This window comes from Scomber scombrus, chromosome 1, assembly GCF_963691925.1.
Source record: "Scomber scombrus chromosome 1, fScoSco1.1, whole genome shotgun sequence".
Taxonomy (NCBI): Eukaryota; Metazoa; Chordata; class Actinopteri; order Scombriformes; family Scombridae; genus Scomber; species Scomber scombrus.
The window spans coordinates 16,842,519-16,859,803 of NC_084970.1; the positions used below are offsets into that span (position 1 = coordinate 16,842,519).

The 17,285-nt window shown below is 41.5% G+C and overlaps 1 protein-coding gene across 1 annotated transcript in view; it reads left to right on the forward strand.

Moving 5' to 3' along the window:
- elp4 (elongator acetyltransferase complex subunit 4) overlaps nt 1-17,285 on the forward strand; it is a 52,312-nt gene that overhangs the window by 947 nt on the left and 34,080 nt on the right. Inside the window, exons 2-7 of the mRNA XM_062421750.1 lie at nt 658-693; nt 5,164-5,285; nt 7,666-7,800; nt 9,246-9,382; nt 11,953-12,037; nt 15,271-15,459. Of these exons, the coding sequence (XP_062277734.1) occupies nt 658-693; nt 5,164-5,285; nt 7,666-7,800; nt 9,246-9,382; nt 11,953-12,037; nt 15,271-15,459 (704 nt within the window). The remainder of the gene's footprint in view (nt 1-657; nt 694-5,163; nt 5,286-7,665; nt 7,801-9,245; nt 9,383-11,952; nt 12,038-15,270; nt 15,460-17,285) is intronic.

Below are 17,285 nucleotides of genomic sequence, written 5' to 3' on the forward strand. Positions count from 1 at the left end.
TTTGCTAGTTATGATATTGCAGATTCTCATACAATATATAACTTTTTAACATATATCTGGCATATTTCTTCTGGTGATAAAAATTGAATTACCCTAATAATCTATAAGTGATATGTTAAGTTGATATGGAGCTCTGACGGAAATGTAACATAACTTCAATGGATGCATTGTGACATGCCTCAATTCTTTTTTCTTTGATCTGTAAATCCTAAAAGGTTTTATACAACTTATTGTGTTGTAACTAAGAAAATCAGCAGGTGTGGCAACAGCTAAGATGCCATCTTTCCTGTAGCTCAAACCTAATACAACCAGTGTAGTCTCCTGCCTCCAGCCTTACCCTCATGTACTGGGATAAAGGAACATGGTCTAACAGAACCCAGTGACACTCTGGGTTAAAGAGAGTCATTGGAAAATGCTATTCAACTTTTGAAAAGGTTAAATGGAGCTCAATGTGAAAACACAACATGTCAGGTGTCTTCAGATTTCTTATGAAGGAGATGAAGAGACAGCAGTGGAGGCTGGGGGGTAGAGCAAACAAAACAGCAGTTGATCAAAGGGAGGCTCAGCGTGTTTCACATAGATTCACAGTAAGACAGTCTGTTTAACGTGTCACACTGATATTATTGTTTGTTGTTGTTTTTTTGCTCTCACAAACAGGTGGCGGGCTAGCAGTTGGAACAGTGCTTCTAATAGGTGAGCCTATCATTTGACAAATTGCACAGTTGATGGTTTACAAGTCCTATGAAATGGTAGTAGTTCTTCCTTAATGTGATGCATTTCCTGTTGAAACAAGTTGTGTGGGCAGACAAACCACAGTGTGAAGGCAATCTTAAATTACAATCAATCATATATCAGTTATGAAGAGAAAGGCACTGTGGTTGGACATCCTTAAAGCCTAGAAGGCATGATTGTTAAGAAAAGATTGTGGTGACTTTAGTTTGACTTTTGAGTTACCCTCACTAGTGCAGGATTAGATCATCGCTGAAGACAGGCTATTTTCCAGGAAGTTCAAATACACATTTTATTTGTTACTTAATAACACATATTTGTAGATAATCTATGTATATTTCCTGATTAGTCATGTTGCAGATACTTTCCTACATATTTATCAGATGCCAAATTCTTAAGTTGTAGTTTATTATAAATGAGATTAACTTTGAGCAAATAATACACTTCAGGATGTTACACAACCCGTGGTGAATAAAGTGTGTGTGAATCCATCGTACACAGCATACAGGAACACTTAACTCTTACTGAACTAGCATTTTTGGTCTTTTGACATCATAAAGTAGTTTAATGTGTATTTATCATATTTGTGAAAGGATTGTCCCAATATCTGAAGCCATGGCATATCAAGTCAGATCAAGTACATCTTTATTTATAAAGGCCAATATCACAAACCTCAAATTTGCCTAAGGGGGCTCGAGGCAACACAAACTGGTTTACAGGGGGATAGATCATACAATTACAGTCCTCAATTCTTTTGTAACTCTTTAACTGGTTGTATAGATTAGAAATGAAAATGCATTAACCTGTCAGTGAAATATAGCTTAGCCTACTATTCATATTCAAACCAAAACAATAATGTATTGCTGCAGATGAATTTAGTCAGACGTTTCAGCGTCTCACAATGAATGATGCTATCGTCTGTCTGTTCTATGGCTCTTTGTGGCTACAGCACAACACTGTCTAGCAGAATGGCAAATAGACTAATGACCTCAAGGTCCCTAGTTAGAATCCCAGGTGTTCACACTTCTGCTGTGATCCTTAATTAATATGCTTCTCTGCAGATGTGTTGTTGAAGTTTTCAGAATTATATTCAAAGCAAGTGTTTGCTTTTTTTTGGTTTGTTTTTTCTCTCTGGACATAAATGTCTTCCACTGTAATATTATTATTATTATCATTCATCATAGGCTAGGCTGTATGCACTGGTAGACAGTAAGGTTAAGGTAGTCCTGTTTCCCCTTGAAGCTGTAATTTGTGTGTAGCCAAGGCCTATACCAACTGATGATATTGCTTTGCCCTTTAATTCATCCCCCCAATCGATGCAGGAGTCAGTGATTACACACTAATGCGTTCTTCCCTTCCATTTTGTGAATCAATGTACGGTTGGTTTCATCTGGTAATGAGAGACACAGTAAAGGTGAAATGCGTGTGTGCTCTTGTGTTTGTCTCTGAAAGAGTGGTGTGTGTGAGTGCGTGTGTGGGTGGGTGGGATGGAGGGGGGTTTGGAGTGTGTGTTTGTTTGTGTTTGTTTCAGGCAGTCGTCTCCTACAGTCTGCCCCTTTAGTCGTGATGGCCTGTTTGTGAGACACAGACATAAAATTATCAGACTGGTCGTTGTCTGCCTTTGAAGTGTCTTGAGCTGTCCATCCTGATTTGTCAACCAGAGGGGGATCAGGCTCAGTATGGCTTCTGTCTGAAGATCTCTCATCTCTCGTGTTTTTGTAAGAGAAGGAACAACGCTTCTCGGGTCTTATTATGTTGACCATGTATGGTTTCGTTCCATTAGTGTAAATTCATGTGTTTTTACTTTTATGCACCCAATATAATCACTATAAATTTAAGCTTAATTGTTTACATTTATATTTCACAGCTTTTTAAGTTAAATATATTAAGTCTTGAGCATCATTTTCATTTTCATGAATACCATTTTGAAATCAGTCCATTCTGACAAACCAAGTAGGCCTTTAGTGTAAAACATGTTTAAGAATAGCAAGCATATTTAAGAGACATATTGAGAATGAATAACACAAAATGATTTCAACATGAAAAGTTCTGCTCTTTAACATGAAATGAAAAACACATGAACCCTGAAGTTACTTAATCACAATTATAAACACTACTATAAAGATGGATTATATTACATGATTACATGCACCATGTACCACAGACTCAAGAGGAAAACCTGCATAAAACATTAACACAATAATAACATGATAATAAATGAAACTGCAACAATAATGATATGGATAATTAGCAATATTTAGCTGTGGAATAAACTATTATATCTGAGTTCTCGAGGTAACATCACACACCTAACACATCATCGAAGACGTCTCAGTTGTCTGCTCTGAAGTGACAGGTGCATTGATCAAAAGCACTGAACACTTTGTGCCAGACACTGACAAACTGTTTTGTTGAAGAGGAACAGCAGTCCCAATTTGAAGCTTAACAGGAGAGATTTAACAGAAATATGGGGTATATGTTTCAAATTGGCATTAAACCTGATATAACCACCTTTTGTATCATGGTTTATTGCAAATCTCAGCTCCTTTTTCATTAAGTGACTATTAATTAACCTGCCGTGTAGCCTAAATACAGTTTGGCTGCTCTGTAGGAATAATAATACTTCATAGACTAAAGTCTCATACAAGGGGGAAAACACTGACCTAGATATTTTGTCTCCTCCCCCAGCAGCTTTAGCAGATATGATTCAGGACTCTCGCACTCACACTCCCCTGTTTGAAAGCAAATGAACCAGAGGCGTTTCCCCCTTCACCAAACTTAAGTCAGAATAAGCAAAAAAAGAAGAAAAAAAATCATCCCATGACTGTCTAGAGTGACTGATCTACCTCAAAGATATGACCGTCCCCCACCCCCTGTTGCTCCTATGCCCCACCACCTCCCGCCTCCTCCCCTTACCCCCCGCCTCAACAGCCTAATGACTCCTAGAGGTTCCATTTGTAAGGCTCCCATAGAAACACAGCCACAATAGGTCCCATCTTGAGAGGGCCCATCTGGGAGTCTTTGTGGGGCCTGCTGAAAGCCACAAAGGCCTGCTGACCTAGAAACCCATCAATAAGAGAACAGGGAGCCCCACCGACAACAAATTGAAGAGCCATGGAATTTCCTGGGCCATCCTAAGTCCGTAGGTGAGGACATAGTCCAGGAACGTGGGAGGGGTGAATTCTCCAAATGTTCGAGGATGACATGTCAGGATGTCATTCCGAAGCTGTCGACTATGTGTCTGTTACCTTAAACTGTCACTGCTGCCTTTGTCCTTGTGCCCACTGTTTGTCATTGTGTGGAGAGGCCTATGAAATCTTTACAAAATGGTGATGGTGACAGGAAGCAGCAGTAGCATGCTGGGTAGAGTTATGTGTCCTGCTCGGGGGGGTCTCATGGTGATGATGCTAGCTTTTTTTTGTGGGTTTGGGGTGTGGAATGGCCGGGTGGCCGCTTTGTGTTTACTGAGAAAGGCTACCTTTGGGAAAATGTGTTTGATGTTTAGAATCATTTGCAAGACCATCCAATTCCTGAAACATTCCTCAAGATGAGACTACATTCTCCATTTGCATTTAAAAGTCTATAACTAAACTATTTTTTTTTTTAACCTACTTTTATGTTAATGATTCTCTTGAATAACACTAGACAAACAATAGTGAAATGATGTTATTGCCATCAGAGTTCAGGCAAAAGGCAGATAGATTCATGTGAGCCAGATGTCAGGGAGCATTTTGAGGACAGACACAATCTTTACATCCTTCTGTCTCCCTCTGTCAGTTGGCCCGGCAGCTTGGGGTACCTTTGCATTCAGTGGGACGGGTCAGGTGAATTCTTAAGACAGGTGTCTCCCTCATACCTCTGCTGCTGGTTGGGGGTATGATAGGTGAAAATGGACAGAAATACTGTGAGACCTTCACATGAGAGCTGAAGATGTCATCCGCAGTTTGATAGTCCAATCATTCAGTAACATCTATGTCCATGTGCCATGTCGATTGCCATTTCATCTGTTCCCTACAAAAGGTAGCCAGAACGTGGTCCTTACATCAATTACAGTCAGCCACTGTGATGTGGTCATGAACTGCTGGACCTGTGGTGTCTCAATGAATGGTCAGAATAGACAGACAAGTCCAATATACAGTATGATGGACTTGTTGATGCTTGTTAAAATTATGTGACCAGATGGTGATATATAGGAAAGATGTTGTAGCTGTTTGATTAGTTAATCCTTTCCTTAGCCCCTCTAGACATTAGATATATTTCCCTGAATGACTATTTTTTCTGGTATGTTTGTGTTTGAATTTTACACTTTAATCCTGTAAAGTCCTTTTTTGTTTGCTTTGTTTGTCTGAAAATTGCAACAGACAGAAAATGAATTTTTGAAAGGATAACAAACAAAACTAACACACTTTTGTTGTCCCTTGTTTCTTATTTTAGAGGAGGACCGATATGATAGCTACTCTCGCATGATCTTAAAATACTTCTTGGCAGAAGGAGTGGTGTGTCGACACGAACTCTTCGTCGCAGCAGCTCAAGATAACCCAACTGACATCTTACAGGTATGAGAGGAGGGGGTGTCTGCTTCTGTATGCTTTTTGCATGGAAAGTTGTTGTTTTTCAAGGTACAGATCTAACACACAAACAATCCACATGAAAGCTCATATGGCCTCAATATGTCTACTTTAACAGAATGCTCACTGCTTTGTAGGGCTGTACCCAACTCAGAATGTTGTCAGTTGAATCATATGTGGCTGTACAATACAAAGATTTGATTTTTCATTAGATAAGATACATATTATCTGGCATTTTGAAAATGCATTGGTATGAGTTTCAGTGATGATTTCAACCACATTCAAAGAGTCAAATGCAACACAGTCATGGCGACATAGTTTTGAGTATTTGAAAATCAATAAAAGACAGCTGCATATGATGCAAGATTTGAAATGCAGGGTATTTGATTGCTGTCGGGCTACAACATGGATTTGTAGGAATGAGACACGAAAAAATGAGGCAAAACACATGTATTTCTGTTTTAAATCCAGCACTTGTAGCCAGTGTTTATCAATTTCACCTTAAACAATAAGACCAATGGAAAATACAAAAAAGAAACAGTTTCAAATAAATTCAAGTCATTGTCCGTTATGACGTATTTTCTTCAACAGCACAGGCCTACTTTTTGATTTCTCTTTAAACATAAAAAACTAATGAATAAATCTAAACAAGAATAAATCAACAAATGAAATTTTAAAGATTGGATTGGATTATTTTTAGATAAACGTAAAAACAGTAGGCCTGAAAATGTATAATATAATAATAATAATAATAATAAAACATATAATAAAATTACAGCATTGTCAGCTTTGAAATAATAACTTCTTGTCTTCAACAGGATTAAGCAACTGTATATCTCTTTGAACATAAAAGAAATAAACAAATTAAATACTTGCGATTTAAGATTTGACTGACAAGAAAAAAGACTGCTCTTAATCGATTGTGAGGCCTCTGACAGATGATTAGACTTGTCAACATTAACAGGGCAGCCCTACTGCTTTATTAGATTTTTTATTGTTTCAAGTAGTACTGATTTATAAATGAAATATACTGAAATCCACAAACATTTCCTTCAAGCAAACTATACAACTGATGTGCTGTTACTCCACGACAAAGAAGACGTTTTGAAAAAAAGAAAAAATGTTGTTAACCTTTTAGTCATCAGTAAACAGGAAATGTTGCCAACAGCTTTTTTTAGAAGTCTTTGTCACAATATATTCATCCACTATCACTGTACAATATTGTTTTACACTGATCACACCCATGATATAGCTGGTATTGTAGGTGCACAGCTTTCCCCAAGATGTGTCAGGGTCAGTGGGGGTATCGTAGGGGTCGAGGGTGGCATGGTTGTGGCATTGTTGAAATGTTTCCCGATGCATCACTCTGTGAAGAGGACCGTAGCCCCAGAAGCTGACTGCCACCCAGCATACAGGAGGTTGGGCCCTCTCCCACTGATTGATAGTGGGAGGGGTCACAGCCTCACCCTCTCTTTACATATCAAAGGTTTATTAAGAGAGGGGGACTCCCAATGGGGATATATCACATCATTTAGTGTTTTCACAGCTACATTCACAGTATGCTAATCTTTAAATGCAAAGGTTGTAGTTTATGCATTACGTTAACACGGACACAAGAAACCAGCTTATTGGAGGAAATCAGGTTAAAGCAGGAAATTGGAGAATGCATTCACATGCGCTGCAATAATGTGGTGGCTTGAAAACCCACATTTACTTGCATCAGCTAATAAATCAGGTTATCCAGCCACCCCTACCTTGGTTGAATTAAGTCTTGTAAGAATGTCTTTTTTGTTTGAAACCTGTTGTTGCTGGTTGCACAGTGAAAGAACAATTATCTTATTAGTGAGTTCTGAGTTTTCTCTTATTAAACATATGGGTCTCAATTTTACAAATCTTGCCTAAGGTTCAGCCGTAGAATCACGTTAAGTTTGACTTATTTCAGTCCCAGTTTTAGTCAAACTTTAGATCTAATTAATTTTGATACAAGGACACACTGTTACAAGTGGTCTTTGATGCCTCAGCACTGCTGCCATGGCAATACTTTTCCTGAAGTCTTTATTATGCACGTGTTCTTCAAAAAACACCCATTAGGAAGTTTATACATGGCCAAGAAATCAAGATTCTTCAAGAAAAATCTATTTGTTTTATTGTGGTTGCTTTTCGTTTACCTAACATTTTGTTAATATATCATTTAAGAAATCAGGTTCCTGCTGAAAGCTAACGCTTAAGTGCATGTCCGTTATGCACTGATGGATAAGATGGTACTTTCTTGTAACACTGACAAATTGCATGATATTACACAGCAATAAGGATAATTAAAATGCCTTTCAAAATCAGCATATTATGTTCACTGTATCATTTTGTGTAGGAACTCCCTGATCCAATCTTGGACGATGTTGCTATCCACAAACCAGTGGAGCAGCCCAGGCTGTCTTGTGAACCTCATGATAGTTTGGATGCCATGAAGATTGCCTGGCGTTATCAGAATCTTCCAAAAGTGCAGGTAATCAGGTGTACTCATTTGTCACTTGCATATGTCTGTTATTATATTGATTGCATTACATATATACAGTATACATATACAGTAGACTACAGGTAAAAGCGCTATCATTCTCATTTTATTTAAATTGTAACGTGTGTCTCTGTTAATGACGGTATGAGAAAGAACAGCACTGGCTCTCTGGATTTAGTGGTTTGGCAATTGTCTCCACCACTAAATCCATCAGCTTCCAAACTCCTTTGTGGAGTGAATGAGGCCTCAGCCTCTCTTTTCAGAGCTGGACCAGATTACTCACACTTAGCTGGCAATAGGTAGTCTTTTCACTGGTCCCCAACCCACATATACACACACGCCTGCACCCCTGCTTAGCCTGGGAAACAAGACTACTTTGCAGCCTGTGCATTGACATGTCTGCTCGTTCAACCCTATGACCCAGACCTGCGCCTCTGTCTTCCCCCAAATCCCTGCCTTTCCCCCTGCCAGGGTCGGCAGCCCTACACTCTTTCTTCCGCTTTGAGGAGAGTTGACCCTCCCCTTCTACTTCTCTGCAGTCTCCCCCCTTCGGTCTATAATCCATATCGCTATGTGGATTAACAGCACACAGTGTGTCCCTGGGGATCCTCTCCCTCTTTCTCTCTCCCTGGAAACTTCTTTATATCTGTGTCCTTTCCTCACCTCTCCCCCTTCCCCTGTAAAATCGTCTTTACAAACCACTAGTAAGCCCCACCAGAGGATTTGCATCCCAAATTCACCCCCAGAGTCAACGCTTACTTTCCCCTTACACACACCTCTCCTGGCATAGCCCACTGTGTCACTCTCCCGATGAAGACATCAGATCAAAGGTGAGGCCGTCAAGGCGGGGATGGAACGCTAAGCGGGTTGCCCAGCTCACAAAGAGAAGATGAGCCCCTGACCCCCCTGCCCTGCTGACCCCCTCGTCCCGCCAGGAGAGGGACACACCGGGGGCCCTAATCCAGATTAAGAGTAGATTAAGGGCCCCTCTAACAATGGAATCCCTGGTTTCACCGGGATAGAAGAGGTATAACTCTCTCTTTCAGCTGCAGGAAAACATCCGCCTTCCCCTGCGTCCCTGACACGTTTGCTTTCACAGCCAGAAGTGGACATTTATGTGAAGAAATGATTAAGAGCGTGGTCGTAGTGGTTATTTAACTTCTCTGCTGTAGGAATGTTGAGGAATGACCCATAAACAATGCAATTGCATTGCCATAGTATTGTGAAGCACATGCATTTAACATATTAGAAAGACAAATAAGATTATTTTCCTAATGAATTGCTCAGTTCTCACCCACAATCCTCAATCCACATTGTTTGCTGTAAAAAGTTGAAAGCAAGCCAAAATTATTTTTAAATGCTCTTTAATTCTCTGGCTTTAGTGTTATATATGTAGTATATGCTTCAATGTGAGCTTGACTTGTTGACCTCCTCAGAGTGCCCTGGCATCCTCGTCCCGGTTCGGGCACTACTATGACGTCTCCAAGACGATGGAACCAGAAATTCGCCAGGCAGCCAAGTGCCACCCCTTTTACCTTCCAGAACATCCCACCCAGTCATCACCCACACACAGGTAAAACGACAAGACATCATCCACAGAACGCATGGAAACCAATGAGACACCTTCTGCAGAACACAGATACACAAACACGACATCGTCCACAAAACACAGTTGCACAAATAAGACACCATCAACAGAACACAGGTGAGCAAACACGGCATTGTTCACAGAACAGAGGAAAACCAACAATGTAGGCAGACCAACATAATCTAAAAAGCGCATATTAAGCCTTAAACAAGCATGTGCATTAGAGAAAAGTTAACCCAAGAGGTTTGAGCTCTACATTAACTTTACTAGTATTATGTGAAGCCCTCTGCATTAGATAGTTAAGAATTTAATAAACTGTGTGCATTAATTAGCGTAGCAGAAAATAATTAGCTAATTAGTTTTGTACAAATGGTGACTGAGGCTCATTAAATTGTTCAAGAAAAAATATTTTTAAAAATCCGTCATTACAGCTAAAATCATCCAAAATCACTGTGTTAATTTTGCTGCTATTAAAACAAGAGCGTAAAGCCTCTCCAGGTTTCAACATATTCAGATACAAATATAAGAAAGCCTGGTTTTTAACCAGTTACATTTATATATATTGCATTATTATTGCCCTTTAATCAGCTGATACAAGTGAATGATCCACCTTCTATGCTGAGTAGCTTGCCATTGGCCAAAGACATTCACCCTCTTGGAAAGGTTGCGTATGTCTATTCAAATAGGGGTCTTGTTTGCTCAGCGTCTGTTTGATTTCTCCAGGGTTGAGTGTACTTAGGGTTCAGAGGTCATGCAGGCTCTTTACTTAGAGAGTGCTGCTGAACACACAAGGGCACACGAAGGCGCACTCACACACACTGGGTAAATACAGCAATCTGGACCACAGAGGATGTGGAGGAGGCTTTATAGAATCTCTCTTCCTTTATTTCAGCAAACAGACTGTTTAACAGAGCGCCAACGCAAACACATTAAATATTGTAGATCAAAGCATCCATTTTCACTGGAGTGCGCAACATTAGTTAAAACTGTACTAAATATTGGGTCAGAACTTAATGTATATTCCCAAGGAACAAATAAAATAATGAGAAATCTTCTCTGTTTATGTATGTAGTGCACAGCGTTGCACTGTAGTCAAGTGAGTAATAGTGACTTGGTGGTACTGCCATGCTGTTCGGGGATCTGAGTGGGTTATAGATCTTACAGACATTTTGACAGCAGGAAACTACACCTGCACTGCACCATTGTGCCCCCATCCCCGCCCCAACACTGTCACACACGCACACAAACACACACTCAGCACATTACACATGCACATGTGCCACACAAACTCTGAAGTAGGCTACTCCCCCATGCACGTGTCCACAGCCCCATGTTGATACCCTAGCTGTTAAATTGCTCCGTTTCACTTGAAGGCATAATTGGCACAAATTGCTCTCTAGGTGATACATATCCTGTTGTTTAAGACCAAGCATCCCCCTTCTCTCCTCCTTTCTTCCCTCAATGAAAGAGGAACATTGAGATAAAGAAGCTTCCCTGTGTATGATCCTAATTAGCCAACGCACTAGCCCCTGTAGCTAAGCACCTAGACCTTATTGGTACCTGAATGAGGGGTGCTCAGTAGGGGAAGCTGAAACACAATACCGTCCTGCACAGCCTCTTGCTCAACTGCATGTCAAACCATCCCAGCCCCCTACCTCCGAACAGGGGCACGGGCAGAGAGGCTAAGGAGGGTAGGTGTCCCTCTTTCACCAAACCAGCTCTATCATTAGCCCCAGCGGGGTCAGGAGGCACCATTGTTGGGCTGAATAACTGAAATGGACTACATGGATATACTTGGCAAAAGTGTAATCAACACAAGTGCGTATTACTGTTCTTTATGCAGGGCTATTGGCGTGTGACCAATCTATGTGTATTAGCTTTTGTAGCCCGCAGGTCGAATTGACAACTGACATAGCAGCCTACTGTGACTCACTACAGAGTGGTCATTACAATAGTGGAGCGTTCTTAAGTGGTGGGTCTTGTGTAAAAAGATGGGGTTAACATTCCTATTGGCCATCCTATAGGCACAAAGTGGGCTCAGCAGTAATCCATCCCTTGACTGATGCTAAATGTTGCTCCGATAGTACTGTATGTCCTTTGTCAGTGGTGCACATCTTACCCCTGATTAAACACCAAAATGCTGTTCCCTGTTAATTTTAGATATCAGCCCATTAACACCCCCCTCCTCCTCCTCTTCACTTATCATCTTTGTGCATATGTGCGTCTCATCTGTCTGTCTGTCTGTCTGTCTCGGCACAATCAGATCCTCAGGGAGCTGACAGAGAACCAGTCATGTTGTAATTTAATCAACCAAATAAATTAATTGGATCTCTTGATATGGATCATCTGTCTGCTTCAGTGGCTCCAGAAAAGCACAGTCAGGAGGAACATGCTGCAGTCATAGAGGATTAAGCTACTGCGGTGATAGGCTTGGCCCAGATTTATCAAAATGGTTTCAATTACAGTTTACACGTCCTAAGTAACCCTTTTGTTTTCTCTTTCTGGTTGTCTCCTCCACTATGTCCACATTCTCCTCGATCCTGGGTTCTTTCCAGTCCCATGCTTGAGTCCTACTCTGCATTGCTGAAGTCTCTTGAGGACGTCATACACAGGGAAGGCTTTGATGTAGCAACACCCATGGTAAGAGCTGGAAATGAATGGCTGCTTTGAACTTATTTCTTTCAGCTTGGTTTTGAGATATTTTACAACTACTATTTCTAATCATAGTTAAACACATCCTTTTTACAAACAACAATCATCCTGGGATTTGTTGCAGTAAAAGGGGAGATAAAGCAGCTTAACAGAAAAAATGGCCTCTCCACTATTAACATTTATTACCCCTGCAACACACTCAACCAACTGGGTTAAAGTGGAGTGTTCAGTTTCATAAAAGATGGCATATATTTTGTTTATTTATTTCACTCTATCGCACTTATCAGTCCAATTTGAGTACAAGTGTCAGTTTCCATTATCAATACACAGTCTGTCAATCAGGTCCCTTCTTAGTATTTGTGGACTGATTTTTGGTTTTGGAATGAAGATTGAAAAATTGCACTGCAAAAATGCAAAGAAAAAAAAATTGCCCCGCATTCACTGAATATCAGTGATGGTAAACTCTATGACATGCTGGTACCAGTGTGTTTAGGTCTCAAATGTAAGTATGTAAAATAACTGCTATTAAAGGTGCAGTGTGTATAATTTAGCAGCATCTAGCAGAATGGACCTTGGAGAAACAGAATACAATATTCATTAATATACTTCAATTAGTGTATAATCACCTGAAAATAAGAATCATGTTTTTGTTACCTTAGAATGAGACATTTATATCAATATGGGGAGCGGTTCCTCTTCAATGCCAGTAGCCCAGAATGAACAAACCAAACGGACTAACCAAACACCGGATCTAAAGAGCCTTTCGAGTTTTTTGCAGCTACTGGAGCTTCTTCCACCTGCTTGGAAGGGGGGAGGGTATTCAGTTTGTGGCAATCTGCAACCTCACTTCTAGATGCCACTAAATGCTACACACTGCGCCTTTAAGCCTAGTCAATTTATTATGTGCTAAAATTATTATGTGTGATATGCATTAAGGGAGAATTTAAAAAAGAGGCCCTAGAACAGCATCTGTGACCCCAAGCTCTTCTGTCACATTCCAACCACCACTTCACTCGTGTCTGTTTACCTCTCTCTCACCTGCGCAGGTTGGCCTCACCTGTGTGTCCCAGCTGTGTGTGTCTTACCTTTGACATACATGTTTTTAATAACCCTCAGTCCTCTACAGAATGCCAGAAACATCCACGGTCCTGTCTGTCTCTCCTGACTTTCTTTTTTATGTTTTCCACATGGCCAAATGTACTTCTGTTAACATTATGTGATGTGTGTATACATACATACATAGCATATAAAAATACAGTAATGTAATGTAATTACATATATACTGTGTGTTTGTGTGTGAGTGTGAGTGTGAGTGTGAGTGTGAGTGTGAGTGTGTGTTTGTGTGTGTGTGTGTGTGTGTGTGTGTGTGTGTGTGTGTGTGTGTGTGTGTGTGTGTGTGTGTGTGTGTGTGTGTGTGTGTGTGTGTGTGTGTGTGTATGTGTGTACGTACGTACATTCAATGACCCCTCTGCTCGTCACCTGGAGCCACCTCTCCCCCTGTCACTCACATACAGGATTTACCTCCAGTACCCCCCACCCTCCCTCCCCAAGCGCTGTCACTCACACGCCAGATTAACTGCTGACATCATTAAAGCAGTGTGGCTGCCTGACATGCTGTTGGCACAGTCCAGGAATGCAGACCGGCACAGAGCGACATGGGCACTGGCACAAGAATGCCCAGTATGGGTGATAGTCAGTGTGTGTGCGTTTATTTGTTATTTGTGCAATCTGCCATCATGGGCTGCTAACTGGATGCCGATTTAATATAAGATTGTTTTGTGTAAATAACAGATTTGAATGAGAATTAATCTCCCTAAGCATATTTTTGGAGTCTTTTGAGATGAGCGGGACAGAGGGTGGCAGCCGGACTGTGAGTCTCTGCAGAGATTATGTGGTGATTACGTCGTGGTCCCAGTCTGGCTGTAGTCTATACGGTCAGCCTCTGGTCCTTGGCTGGACTCTACTGGCACTGTTCCCCGATTTTTCTATAGGCTAAACTATAGGAGTTAAATTTGGCCTCTCTTGCTGATGTTGCCACAGCAACAGTCATGTTACCACGCCCCCCCCCCCCCCCCCCCCCCCCCCCCCCCCCCCCCCCCCCCCACTGGGCTCCAGTCATAGAAATAAATTCTAATTTGGTGGCCCCCTAGACCTGTGTTTGCAGAGCCTGGTAAACAAAGAAAGTGTATATCTAATAATGACAAAGACACGTACACACACACACACACATCAACTAATACTTAAGTGTAGTAAGGTATGAGATGCAACAGTGTCGCAAAGGAAGATAAATGTAGAGTACAGTTTGAGAGTCCTCTCTTGGGAAACTATGAGCCAACTGTGAAAAACTCAGAAACAATGGGGTTTATTTTTCTTACATGCCTTTGTTTCTGATGCAGATCCAAACGAAGCTTAGGTCATTCTGTTGGGAGAGGAAGTGATGGGGAGTGGGTCAGAGGACATTTTGGGAGGGTTGAGATAATGGAGGGGGAGAGATAAAGTGGGCAAGGAGAGGAGAGGTTGGAAAGAAGGAAAAGTGAGCAGATTTTAGGCCAGAGCTTTGTTAATTACTCTTGGCTCTCACCTTAGTAATCAGGAGCCATCCAGAAGAAACTGCAAATAAAAGGCAATTGTAGTAAAGGTTAAAAACCTCTCACAGTTTTGGACAGGTCCTCCATTCTCTCAGTTTCAGTGATATATATCCCACCGCTATTTGGCCGCTTTTTCTCTGTCTTCATGAGAGTGGGTTACCGTTGATCTCTTGCGGTGGGGTGGGGTGTTTCAAGGGAAGGCACTCCACCCTTACCCAGGCCCCTTTGGCCGCAGAGAATCGCTGTGGTGCCAAGAATGTGTTGGGGTTTCTGGGTGGCGGCCATATTGGAAGCCTGTCTGACAGGTCCATTGTGCCTGTGTCAGATGGCCTCTGTGATTGGGCAGTTGTGTCCAGTCACGTTTGGGCACTGTGTTACGATCGTCTGTGCTGGTGAGCAGACTGTCCAGTCGCTCTCTCCCAGAGTTTGGGAATACTATCCAAAACAGCAGCAGAAATAATTCAAAAACAGCAATCTGTTAATCTTTATATGCACTGCATGAAGTTGAAATTAAATCAAATTACTGTATGTCATTGTGTTTGTAGATTTGTGTGTTTTAGTAGAAAATGACATGTGTTTTCACACAATTTTAGTGTTCCTGAATCCTCCTTAGCGTCTTTTTCTGTGTTGCAGTCAAACTCGCGTAACATCCTACGCATTGGGCTCCACTCTCTCGGCTCGGCTCTGTGGGGTGATGACCTGTGTTGTCATGACAACCCAAGACATGGCCACGCCCTCGCCACCTTTCTCTATGGACTGCGAGCTTTGCTGAGGTCATCACTGGCAGTTGCAGTAGTTACTGTGCCTTCACATCTTATCCAGGTAAGATGATATTTGAAACATAGGCGACAAGTTTATGAGTATCAGTGTACTAAGAAAACAACTCATCAGCAACTACTGACTGGCCTGAGATAAATAGTGATAAATGCACTTTTATGTGTTAGTGTGAAACAGTTGAAAAAAGTTTGTCAGTAGTTTCTTATTAGTATTTATGTGTATTATATTAGTATGGGACTTGACATGCAAGAGTTACAAGTCATAACTGAAGAGTATTCTGCCCTCTTACCTTAAATTGCCCCCAGATGGATAAAGTTAAAAAAAAGTTTCCAAAAAAGTTTTTAAAAATAAATCTAAATGAACTTGAATTCATCAATAGCTGACATGATTAGAATTTTGTGTGTGAGTTTATGTTTGGCGAATGTGCATTTACTTTGCATCATTAATTAATGGGGCACAAAGTTTGAGGTCTTCTGTAATGGGGCCTCCTCTTGACTGTGTGGTTTTGTGTCACCCTAGTATGACTCAGGCCTGCGAGTGGACTCGTCCTCCATGCATCACTCCCCCAACAGACCCATTCGAGTGCACACTTCACTGAAAGGCCTCTAATCTATGTTTATTTGTTTGGGCTTTAATTACTTGAAACTACACAATGAGAGTGTGTGCCTGTGTATGCATTTTATTTTCTTATGAATACCCCTCATGGTTGTCGTGTGTGTCACTGGGTGTGTGTGTGAGTGTGTGTGTCTTTGGGAGGGGGGCTATGAGTCCGTGTGCATGCGTCTGTGTCCAGTCTGGCCTCTCAGTGTGAAGGTGGAGTCATCTGCTGAGGCATATGGCAAACCACAGCCCTCCCCCAGACAGAAGACCCTTGAAGCACACTCACCAGAAAAGCCATCTGAGACTTTTTACCAAAATGTTTTTCTCACCTATACTTCAAACATCCTACTTCTTTAAAGTCCTCGTTCACACGAACATGGAAGCTGCACTATTAATGGTCCCTTTATGCAAAGATATAGGTCGAAGCTTAACTTTCAGAACAGCTGTGTTGTCACAACATGCTCTGGCTCCAGGCCTATATGCTGAGCGCACTGCGGCCTTGGCCTAGTCAAAAAAGGTAGAGTGGCTAACTAGCAGATGTCAGCTGTGGTGGGAGCGGTCCCCCTTTCCCTCTCTGGTCTGGCCTCCAAACCCTTAATCTGTCTCCTCCCCCTTCTCCACCCTGGGGAGAGAAGTGAATGAGCGGGGGAAGAAGAGGAGAGGGGGAAATTTTGGACTGAGTCAGGTGTTTGGTGACTACGCCAACATGGAGGTAATGGAAGGGCTGTTAAGATGGGTATCTATGAAATGACCTTGTGAATAGTTTAATATGACATTATTGTTAAAAGAATAGATTCTACCTTATAAACTTGATAAACTGATGTTTGAAGTAAATGACAAGTTTGTCTGGTATTTTAAGAACTGACATGTTAGTAAAAGCTTCTTTCGGCTTAGATAATTAGCGTAGTTAGCTGAGTGTGGCCCTTGGAAGACTGTCTAGACTAGTGGCAGTGGGCAAGCTGGCCGAGACTGCACTGGACTCACTATCCATTATTGAGCAGCTTGGGAAGCTGAGCAACTCACTGAAAGCCTCCTCACAGCAGCCCAGTGCCACAGTCCATCTGAAACATTAATTAGGCTTGTCCTACCCTGGTCCTCCTCCATCATAATATCTCCTGCTACCACACCCATCCCCACAAGTAAACACCCACACAAACATGAAAAACACTGTTTTCCCTAAAATGCATCTGCATATACACCTCACCTGCTGCTCAGACTAAGTGGTGTCCTGACCTGCGTATATATTTTGACTGAGGGTTTGAAGTGGTCAG